Here is a 12,378-nt window from a genome sequence, read left to right on the forward strand (position 1 = left end):
ACCTCCGTCTAATAGGCGTCGTTCATGCATGGATGTTTACATCTTTGGGCGGGTTTAGTGACATCTCTGAACATCAAAACATCAAAGGGACTGTGTCTGTGATACAATATCCACAGTCAACGTCTATCTTCAGGTGTTTTGGGAACCAGAGTGATGCAAAACTTTTTTTGACATGCGTTTTTTGGAAAAAAAGACTTTCGGCAACTATTTAACCCAGAACGCTAAAATACATGTTTATTTATTTATGACCGAGAAACCAAATAGCAATTTTCGTAGTTCTCGCTCATAATTACCTTAATAACGACAATTTTCAAACTGCCTTTCATCCCATATTTCACCCCCTTCCTAAGAGAACTTCGAAAAATCCCTTCTTAAACAATTCCAACGGTATACGATCAACAGACTCTTCAATTTTCAAGTTTCTGTCCTTAGCGATGATGAGTCAGCCAGTCAGGACACTTCTATTTACAAATAGAGACCAGCTGAGCGCCTGCCACTTCGCTTGCGTAGACTGTATGGTCTGCACAGTTTTTTAAATCATATTTTTATGTTGTTCACAAACTGCAACACCTAAACTTTCCACGCTAATTAAGGCCTTAGAAGTACGGCCTTCTCCGAATGTACTCCTTACCAAAAAGCCATTCTGGTAGCTGGAGTCCAAGGTTTTTCCTAATCATGCAAAATTTTTTTGGAAATTTGTGGTAAGTTCCTATGGGACAAAACTACTAAGGTCATCGGTCTCTAGGCTTACACACTACTTGATCTAACTTAAACTAACTTAAGACTATAGACAACACACACACCCATGCCCGAGGGAGGACTCAAACCTCCGACGGGGGGATACGCGCGAACCGAGGCTAGGCGCAAATTGAGGCGCGTGTTCCACACAAGTCGCGCGGGTCCAGCGCATATTGCGACGCGTACACCGTACTTTTCACGCGCCGACTGGCGGCGCTCGGCACAGACAGAACCGAAGCGCGCGCAACCTGTTTTCTTTCTCAAACGATTTTACAGAAACTATTCACTGAAAACATTTGATTTTTGCCTTACTTGTAGCGTTGTGTTTCAGCTTCGTGGCGAAGTGCCCATCATCTCGCTAATGGTCATACTTATTGTGATGTACACATTATAGTAAGACACTACGGAAAACTCAAAAAGTTTGCAACGAAAATTAGGGGTCGCTATGATTTTGCGTCTGGTGCGTATTACACCATATGTTGCTGCGTATGAAATTCAGCTAACATGTTGAATTTTTGTTTAGACTTGGGAGGAGGTCTCTATCTGCCTCCGATCTCGAGAAAATGGATCCTATGTAGCGCGCTCACTTCCGATCACAAGCCCGCGAGAATGAAATACTCGCAACATCTCTCATATCTCCGAAACCGCTCGAGGTATCGAAACGAGAGTTTGGCGAATGATAGCACACAAGGAGAAGAGTGTTTTGCCAATCCTTAAACACACGGAACTTTCTTATCTATGGCGATATATCAGTACTTATAATTCGCTTTTTATTTGTTTCACTCCAGTGACTAATTTTTTTAAGAGTTATCGACAGCTAGCGAAACAAGAGCTTCCTAGTATGAAAATAAACATCAAATTTCTTCTTTTATGTTACTACAAACCAACACTATGAGGTTTTTTGTAAGCTATTGAGCTTTGTGATTGCCAATTACTTGTTTAATGAGGCGGTCCGTTTCGGAATTCTGTCCCAATAACCGCTGTGAGATGAGTTTGGCAAATTACACTGTGACAAAGGAAATACAATTAAACCAGTCACCAAGAGAAATGTGGCCGTTACTCATAAACGGTGATGCTTCTTCGAATGCGAAAAGGTTAACAACTCACGCAAAAATAGATTGCCAGTTCTGTTGGAATTTTGGTGGAATCCCCGTAACCCATCGTATTTTTAACACTGAGCGACTGGAATGGAAACTTACCAAACGATTTTATTCCTTGTCTTGATCTGAGCAGTATTAAAATAATGACGAGCGATCCTTCAGGCGGAATGATAGGCACATGACAGATACTGGTTACTCACCTACGGCTTGCCAAACTGACAATATGTGATCGCGAATAAAATAGTTGTTATTGAGAAAAATAAACAATTGATCTGTCGCACAACACAATGGTCAGTGTACAGTCAGCAGCGGAAGGTGAATGCGCGCGACAGGAATGCAGAAGCTAGCTATGTGTGCCTTGTGAGCTGGAGTTCGAAAAACATTGTCATGAAAGTATATCTGCCTTCGTCAGCAGTACATTTCAACAAATTAAGTACATAATGAGATTTTCACTCTGTAGTGGAGTGTGCACTGATATGAAACTTTCCTGACAGATTAAAACTGCCTGCCGGACCGAGATTCGAACACGGGACCTTTGCCTTTTGCGGCCAAGTGCTCTACCAACTGAGCTACCCAAGCACGATTCACAACCCGTCCTCACAGCTTTACTTCTGCCAGTACCTCATCTCCTACCTCCCAAAATTAACAGATACTCTCCTGCGAATCTTGCACAACTAGCACTCCTGAAAGAGAAGAAATTGCGGAGACGTGGCTTAGCCACAGCCTGGAGGATGTTTCCAGAATGAGATTTTCACTCTGCAGCGCAGTGTGTGCTGATATGAAACATTCCTGGCAGATTAAAACTGTGTGCCGGAACGAGACTCGAACTCGGGCCCTTTGCCTTTCGCGGGAAAGTGCTCTAGTAGAGCACACAGTTTTAATCTGCCAGGAAAGTTTCAAATTAAATATATCTAATCATGACACTCTTTTAGGATATTCCTACTTTCGTAATAATACTGACCATTTTCTACATTTGTGTAGCCTGTTGTATAATTATTTTATTAATGCTGCTAATGTGCATGCAACAATTGAAATGCTTTTTCTCATAATTGGGAACCAATTAAAACACTGTTATTTGTGACTGCTTTTGGACTGTTTCTAGCTTGCAGTGGAAATGTGATGTTCACGTGCATGTAGTACAGTGTGTCGTATTACATTATTACATCCATATCGAAGTAATCACAGTGAGACTTCTATACTTCAGATCTTGGACGCTTATTACGAGGAGCACAAAGGGATCACACCTGTGGAGATTATGCCTTTCCAAATTTTTGTAACAATTCGTACAGATACGCCAGCATACTAGGGCGTGAGAAGATAACCTTGTTTTACTTCCTGCCTTGCTTCTTAATCACATGATTTTATAATATTCCTTGCTTCCTTATTCACTACCCTCTGTCCCTTCTTGCGATCTGAAAACATCGCGGATGCATGTGATACAATTCCAGCGGCCAATGGCTCACCAGTTACTGAAGTGTGCATTTTTCTTGACAGAAGAAACACAAAACAAAAAAATGGTTCAAAAGGCTCTGAGCACTATGGGACTCAACTGCTGAGGTCATTAGTCCCCTAGAACTTAGAACTAGTTAAACCTAACTAACCTAAGGACATCACAAACATCCATGCCCGAGGCAGGATTCGAACCTGCGACCGTAGCGGTCTTGCGGTTCCAGACTGCAGCGCCTTTAACCGCACGGCCACTTCGGCCGGCAAACACAAAACAAAACAAAACTATACAGATATAAATAACAGGAAATTATGATGTACTAACGAAGAAAGCTGGAGGGTTTAAATGGCGGAAAACGAAACACTACCCAAAGGCAATAAAATTTAGTGTACAGTAATGCAATATTTATCTTATGGGCAATACTACCACTGCTCATATGCGCCGTTCCGATGTGAGCATATGGCCGGGCTACTTTTCCGCTCCCCGCCTCAAATTTCCCACTGTGCTAGCGATGCGCGCGTGACGCGATGCGCGAGAAACTGTGCCACAACCACAACGCCACGCGACCTGGCGCAGGCGCGTGTCGCGTCCCACTCGCGTCAATCGCGTCGCAATTGCGCGGTTGCGTTTGAACCTGTCATGTTACAAAAAAAGCGCGCTGCGTTGCGCCGCGTCACACGGGCTGTACGCGTCCCAATTTGCGCCTAGCCTTACCGCACGGCTACCCAGCGCGGCACTAATCATGCCTTTGCTATCTTGTGGTGATATTTCCATAGAAGAAACTTTCATGCCTGTAATACATAGTTCTTTACATCTAACTGAGAAGTTAAGTACCAGTTTTCGTAGTTTCAGCTCTAAAAATTTTTTAACATGACGAAATATTTTCTTAAAAAGTATTATGCTCTATTTCACCCTCTTACGTTTCGAATTTCCAAACACAATGAAACATTTTTATCTTTAACAGAGAAGGTAAACAGAAATGTACATGGATTTAGCTTTGAAAATTATACAATTTTTCATCCCATATTTCGCTCCCTTATGGGGGTTCGGTTTCCAAAAAAATTGAAACACACATTATTTATTTGACACAGAGATGTCATATACCTGTTTTCATAGATGCAGCTTTAAAAGTGCTTTAGTAGTTCTTTAATCATGATTTATTTAAAAAAACATTCCCAAATATTTTCCCCCTTTGTGGCTGAATTTCAAAAAATTACGAAACACCTGCTTTTTTTTTAACTTCCGACTGGGAAGCCAAATACTAATTTTCGTAGTTCTAGCTTGCCTTAATAGTGACATATTTTCAAAAAACCTTTCATCTCGTACTTAAACCCCCTTAAGAATGTAATTTCAAACAGTCAATTCTTAAACGATGCGTACAACTTAAGAGTGATTTGGGCTGGGTGATGTTGAATCACCCATTTAGGGGCTGAATTTCCAAATACAGTGAAACATGTATTTTTTCATTTCTAATCAAGAAGGCAAATACCAATTTTTAAAGATTTAGCTTGAAAAACGTTTCACAATGAAGGGTTTTGTAAAGTATTTTATCGCTTTAGAGGTTGAATTTCCAAAAACTCTGAGATGAGTACTTTTTTATTTCTAACTGAGAAGCCAAATACAAATGTTCATAGATTTACATTCAAAAATAATGAATAATGAAATATTTCCATAAAAACTGTCATTCCCTGTTTCACCACCATAGGGGTTAAGTTTCCGAAAACAGCAGAACACATGTTTTTTTATTTCCAACCAAGAAGCCAAATTCACATTTTCGTGGATTCAACTTTAAAAATACTTTCATAATGAGATAGTTTCATGAAACGTTTCATCAAAGATTTCACCCCCTAAGGGTTGAATTTCCGTAGACATTGAAATACGTATTTTTTTAAAATTTGAAACCAAGGAATGAAAATACCAGTTTTCATAAATGTAGCTTTAAAAATACGTTAGTAGTTCTTCAATAATGATTTTCTAAAAAAAAAGCTTTCATCCACTTAACTTCCAGAAATGCTGAAACACATATTTCTTTATTACTCACCGAGAAACCAAATACGAGTTTTCACAGGTCTAGTTTTAAAACTACATTAATAGCGACGTATTTTCAAAAATCTTTCATCCCTATTTCACCAACTTAGGGGCTAGGAGCTGGACTGACAAGGATCCCCGTACTAGGAACTCACTGTATTTTAACGTTCCTTCCGTAAAGAGCATCTGTCGTTAATTTTCATGGAGGATGCTATACTACAAAGGGAAAGCAAAAGAAACACAGAGACCACTCTTACAAAGGAAAAACTAACAGAAATGCAAGGACCAAGTGCCACATGTTAGTAATACGGAATCAGCATATAAGGTAACTTTCGCGAAACTATGACAACTTTGTGATCTGACCAGTACTTTTCAGTAAATGCGAACTAAGCAAAGTCACATACATGAAAGTCTGGCCGTGTTGAATTGTACTCTACGGTGGATGGGATCTACCTAAATTTTACACTACGGGTTCACTCACTGAACACACGTATGGCCCTCGTGATGTCGCAAACGAAAAGCTTTCTCCTCTCAGATCTTTTGTCAGTAAATTCGGACGTCAAGGGTAATCAGCACTTTCTTTTAGAAATCAAGCTGAAATGCGTCCATAAAGTTAAGATACTACCATCACAACGGGGTGTACATGACTTCCTTTGTCTGTATATTGAACCCCTTTTCTTCCGCTGGACACAGATACAGATCCGTGAAGACGTAGAACTGCTAAAAAATGCGGTATTTAGTAAATGGATAATTCTAAACCACTGATTTTTATACTTGCTATTCGTGAATGAGAGTAAAAAAATTAGCATCCCTTTTCTCACTGTCCGTCAATCGTATACCAGCCAATTCCCAAAGAAAATTGACGATATATATAGGCCTTATTTTTAGCTTACTTTGCGAAGCATATGAAGTTGAATACTAAAATTGAAATCTACGAAATATATCTTTCGATTCGGAAATTTTGGTGATCGCTACCACACCCAAAATTGGTAGATGTGTATTGTCAGTCTACTGGGACTATTATACAGGGTGGTCAGAAACCGTCTGAAAAGTTTGTAAGGGTGTTGCGAGGTAGATTGTGCTGAGAAATCATTGTTAAGAAAAAAATTGATGCTTTGCGCCGTTTCCGAGTTAATTGGCATTGAAGTTAGCCAATCAAGTCCGTTATGCGCGCAAGTTCAAGCGGCCCGTCATTTACAATTAATGTCAGTTGGTCTCATAGCGTAGATGTTAGCGCCCGAGACTGTTCAGCCTTTGGCTCGGGTTCGATCCTTAGTACCTTCCCATGCCCAATTTTTGTATCGCTCTCTTGTTCGGTTTTAGGAAACCAAATGAAGAACACGTTTGGTGACACCGTTTCTGGCTGACCGCTTGAATTTCAGCGTGCAACGGCCTGATTGGCTAACTTCAATGCAAACTAACTCGGAAACAGCGCAACGTATCGAATTTTTTTCTTAACAGTTATTCTCTGCCTTTTACATTGTTCCTGATGACCCTGTACAAGGCGACTAATGTCTGTAGCTGACAATCGATATCTGTGGTTTCTGTTCGTGCCCCTCTAAATGTGTGAACGTGAACGTCAGACAGCGTGATTGTGCAAGAATATCCTGGACTAAAGTGTCGTCTGCATTGCTTATAGGTTCGTGGCATGCGGCGGAGACGGATGTGCTGTTCTTTGCTGGGAACTCTCAACCGCCGGATCCAGACAGCGTGTTTGGGCGCATGAGGTCCAACCTAGTCAGGCTCTGGTCCAACTTCATCAAGTATGGGTACGTATAACTACGTCTGCTTGGTTCCTGAGCTAATACCCTCCAGTAAATTTCTGTACACATTACAGTCTATTCAGATATTAAGCCACTTAACTGAACCCACAACTTTTTTAATCGCTGTATCAGAGCGGAAAGCAATGCTTGAACATCAGTCAGGATCTTTTGTCGGAAATACGCTAATTACAGTAGCAATGAGGAAGCTGTGAAGGAACACATACAGACAATAATATTGATAGTGTTAAATCAACACCATAAACATTGGCTAATGAGAAATTCGGTGTAGGAACATTTCTAACAGCTTTTCACAATTTCTTTCCATCTACTCAAAGCTGTTCCCCGAACATCGCCGTATTGACGAATCTTTGTCTGATCTTAAGGTTTATGTATTTGAATGTTAGCGCTGTCGATGTGTTTGCGCTATTCTGCCGATACATGAAATGTCATTTCATTAATCGTATAGACAAGCATTATACAGTCTCCAGATTACTATATTCTACTATGGTGTAGAATATCAGACGGTCTGTTCTTCCAAGTAGTGTGATAAAGTGAATTAAAAGCTGAATTTACATAAACTGATTTTTAACGCATGACTTTAACTATATATATTTATACCCTGAAAATATGAATGTATAAAAAGTATGCTGCCAAAGTTATTAAGAAAAAAAAGAAAAACTACTTTCACACTTACAAGATTGCATTGCAGTCAATGACGAAAACCACCGTCAGGTTCTGAATCGTAAAAGTGTGACAATTCCTCCTAGACAAGGTTCTGTACCGTGACAAAGCGTGTTGCATTGTTTGTCAGCTTTGATATTTAAATGAAGCCAACTACTTCACTGTGAATCTACCAGGAACCAATGCAAGAGTTTCATCGTTCAAATAACAGCAACAGTACCCTCTGTTTTGGAAACTTGGTTTCCGTCAAATAGGAACCGTCCGTCTTGCACAACTGCATCGCTCTTACTTCCGTCTACCTTTCTGAGACCTGCAAATACACTACCAAATTCGCATATCGCTTCAGTCAAAAGCAAATCAGAAGTTAATCCCAGTTGTTTGTGGAAGACTGTTTGATGGAACTGGGGACTGTCTAGGTCATAAGATAAAATGAAATAAATACGCGTGCATTTTTTTTTTATCCTTCACGATCCTTCTCAGGGATTTTCACCTTCGTCCTCAGATGGATACACAATACGCAAAAATTCAGATGTGAGCCACTGTATCCATTCGAGGATGAGGACGAAAATCCGCAAAACGCGTCACATTTCTAACAGTTTTTCACAATTTCTTTCCATTTACTCAAAGCTGTTCCCCGAACATGGCTATATTGACGAATCTTTGTCTGTTCTTAAGGTTTATGTATTTGAATGTTAGCGCTGTCGATGTGTTTGCGCTATTCTGCCGATACATGAAATGTCATTTCATTAAACGTATAGACGAGCATTATACAGTCTCCAGATTACTATATTCTACTATGGTGTAGAATATCAGACGGTCTGTTCTTCCAAGTACTGTGATAAAGTGAATTAAAAGCTGAATTTACATAAACTGATTTTTTAACGTATGACTTTAACTATGTGTATTTATACCCTGAAAATATGAATGTATTAAAAGTATGCTGCCAAAGTTATTAAGAAAAAAAAGAAAAATTACTTTCACATTTACAAGATTGCATTGCAGTCCATGATGAAAAATACCGTCAGGTTCTGAATCGTAAAGTGTGACAATTCATCCTAGACAAGGTTCTGTACCGTGACAAAGCGTGTTGCATTGTTTGTCAGCTTTGATATTTAAATGAAGCCAACTACTTCACTGTGAATCTACCAGGAACCAATGCAAGAGTTTCATCGTTCAAATAACAGCAACAGCACCCACTGTTTTCAAAACTTGGTTTCCTTCAAATAGGAACCGTCCTTTTTGCGCAACTGTATTGCTTTTACTTCCGTCTACCTTTCTGCGACCTGCAAGTACACCACCAAATTCGCATATTGCTCCAGTCAAAAGCAGATCAAAAGTTAACTCAAGTTGTTTGTAGAAGACTGTTTGATGGAACTGGGTCTGTCTGTCATAAGACAAAATGTAACAAATACGCGTGTATTTCTTTTTTTTTTTTTTTTTTTTTGTCCTTCACGACCCTTCTCAAGGATTTTCACTTTCGCCCTCAGATGGATACACAATACGCAAAACTTCAAATGTGAACCACTGTATCCATTGAAGGATGAGGACGAAAATACGCGAAACGCGTCATTGAGGATTAAGATAAAAGTGACTGATTGAGATTTAGTTTTTGTCTTAAGTCAGGAGCTACTAAAGTGAATTGTCAGCATAATATTCAGTGTTATTTAGCCACGGATCAAATTCTCCTGCCGATGGGACAACAGGGTAGGGTTGCTTCCGGATCCATGTTGTGAAAAAATTCATTTCTGTATGGTGCTTTAATAGAAGTTTTTGCCGTTGTCGGTCAGAGCGTCAGCACTGCCAAACATAGTCCATAGTTCCTCGCAGATACGACGCAACGTATGAACTCTGCAAAATACATGAATCACTATAGACTATCTTACTACTCTTGGCTGCTCTGTTCGTATGTGTAAGCCAATGACTGCTATTTTAGTGTATATAGCCACGTCAGTCGAAAGTAGAACAATATTTTTATATCATTAGACCACACTAGCTCTATTGATTCCAAAGTCTAGCAGTGGAGGAACGACTAACAGTTACTAACTCTTGACCATTTAGCAAGAGTGACAGGATTCTCCTTCTCCTGTCAATGTAACAGTAACGACAGTTCGAATATCCCAATCAGTCCAGTTACATTCCTCGCCATTTTGCACCGAAATATCTTTCTTACCGCATCTTTCACGAATTCTATTGACGGTTTAATTAAAACATTGTGACAGAACTTTCACAAAGTTGATTCCCGTAGTGTGATTAGAAGCGTAATATGTAACGTTATGCTCTAATAAATTAGGAGTATTCCAAAATATTTGTATATACCAATTTTCAGAGGAATGCTATGCATTTAAAAATAGTAAACAGATAGACTCTATGTCTTAGTTATACCGTACGGTCTGGTTTGGTTTTGAACAGAGTAAAATAATTGTTTTTTCTCCGGACCTTTAGCTAAAGAAGGACACACAACATCTTTATTATACCTACATTGTTTCTCCTAGGTCTCTGCTTCCACTAGTGGATCACATTACACAATCTCTTTGATTACGGAGTACACCCACCCACACACACACACACACACACACACACACACACACACACACTCACACACAGAGAGAGAGAGAGAGAGAGAGAGAGAGAGAGAGAGAGAGAGAGAGAGAGGGAGAGAGGGAGACACGAGAGCGGAAAAAATCAAAAGCAAAGACATAAGGGTATATGTAAATTATTGATACGTCCTTTTCTAGTGTTAACAATGAAGCTGGAAACAAATGGCAAATGACGAACAAATTAGAATTCTCATTCTACATTCCAAAGGTAAAGTACAATATAGACACCGGTATATGAGCTTTTTGCACTTTTGGAATTATTTATATATTTTGACTACACTTTTTACAGTTGTATCTGCAGAATACAAAAAATCACTGTTAATACTTTAAAACATCCATTTACTTATAAATTACACGAAAATAAACAATTACCTGTCATTCTGTAACACAATACTTTCGGCGTAAATTCTGAGGTAGACAGGAGCTCTATGCGGCACCATACAATCACAGCATGTCTAGAGGTGATTTCCTTCATTGTTGCAGAACACCGTCCCCCGACGGCGAGACAATTGACTGGCAGCCCTTCACGACGTCTGCGTTGAAGTACATGCACATCACGGACGATTTTCAATTAAGTGAGAATGTCAACAAGGAACGTATGGACTTCTGGCATGAAAACATTCCGTGGTGATCGATGATGTAGCGAATTACGTAGCGAATATATTTCTGTGATAAATTTTTCTGTCAACGTCGTAGACTGAGTCTCACTCAAAATAAAACGTTTCTGTGGCGTATTACCTGTTGGCTTTCGTCTCGAGATTTTCGGCCGACGCTTGATTGACGTTTTTCCTGACATTTCGCCAGCATGAATTGCTGACATTGCGAAAGATCTACTCTCCGTTGCTGGTAGCGGTTTCTTTGACAATACCAGCCACTCGTGCTCGCGAAACGTCAGGAAAATCATTAAGCAAACGTCAACCTAAGATTCCGACGCGAAAATTACAAGGCAAAGTCAACGAGCCTCAACAATTTTGTTTCTATTGCACTCATTCTATTCCCCTTCAAATTCCTCTCCGAAATCTGAAGGACTAGAAAAGCGCATAAGTCGGTTAATTTAACATAATGGACAGTTTTTGCTGTTCGAGCTGTGTCACAACTTTTGACACGACTGAATGAGAACAGTAGTGATGGTCTCTTTAGGTTCTAAAATTTTTTTATTTCACCATCACAAACCGCATTTTTTTCTCTCTATACATATAACTAATTACAGGCCATTAAGCCCATCCACGGGCGGCGGTCCGAAACTAGTAATCAAGGGTTCAAAAATTTTCAACCTTTGACAGTAAAATAGACTAGCTATATATATTTCGCATCGCTGTGTATAGACGATTATATAAGCGTTCATTAAAAAAGAAATACACTTTCGTGATCAATAAAAAGGTTTAATAAACCATTAAACATTCAAAAGTTTGCCACACTACACAGAGAGCATGACATACTTATTATAAAGAAGAAATGCAATGTTTATGGAGACCTTTGAACAACGGGAGTTGCAGAATGCCAGTAAAAGAACACCAAGGTGGTATCGTTGTGTCGATGATACTTTCATAGCAGGGACACACGGTACAGTGAGTTAGATACCTTCGTGATACATCTCAGCAGTATCAACCCGAAAATCTAATTTACTGTGGAGACGAAGAGTAATGGCCAACTGAATTTTTTAGACGTGTCAGTTGTCCATCGCTAGGGCAGGTAATTGAGTCACAGGGTATACAGAAAAACCAAGCACACTGACTGTTACCTTCATAAGGTTTCTAACCACCACCCCAGATAAAAAAGAGGTGTGATTAAAACCTTGGTACACAGGACATACACGTTTTGTGAACCGACTTATTTAAAAGATAATGTTGATCATCTATGATCGACATTCAAGAAAAGTGGTTATTCTAAGAAGAAGATGGAACGAGCTCTTTGCCCTATGAAAAAAATCAGGATCAACGAGGAATAACGGCCACCCATGGGGAAAGTTTTCATTTCGTTCATTAGTAAATTACAGAATGCACTGGAAAAGTGTTGAGCAAGTA

The 12,378-nt window shown here is 39.6% G+C and overlaps 1 protein-coding gene across 1 annotated transcript in view; it reads left to right on the plus strand.

The window, feature by feature from the left end:
* LOC124622429 (acetylcholinesterase-like) overlaps window positions 1-11,308 on the plus strand; it is an 85,588-nt gene extending 74,280 nt beyond the window's left edge. The window contains exons 9-10 of the mRNA XM_047148124.1: window positions 6,953-7,082; window positions 10,838-11,308. Coding sequence (XP_047004080.1) covers window positions 6,953-7,082; window positions 10,838-10,985 — 278 coding nt within the window. The 3' untranslated portion in view covers window positions 10,986-11,308. The remainder of the gene's footprint in view (window positions 1-6,952; window positions 7,083-10,837) is intronic.
* The last annotated feature ends 1,070 nt before the right edge of the window (window positions 11,309-12,378 follow it).

This window comes from Schistocerca americana, chromosome 7, assembly GCF_021461395.2.
Source record: "Schistocerca americana isolate TAMUIC-IGC-003095 chromosome 7, iqSchAmer2.1, whole genome shotgun sequence".
NCBI classification, from domain to species: Eukaryota; Metazoa; Arthropoda; class Insecta; order Orthoptera; family Acrididae; genus Schistocerca; species Schistocerca americana.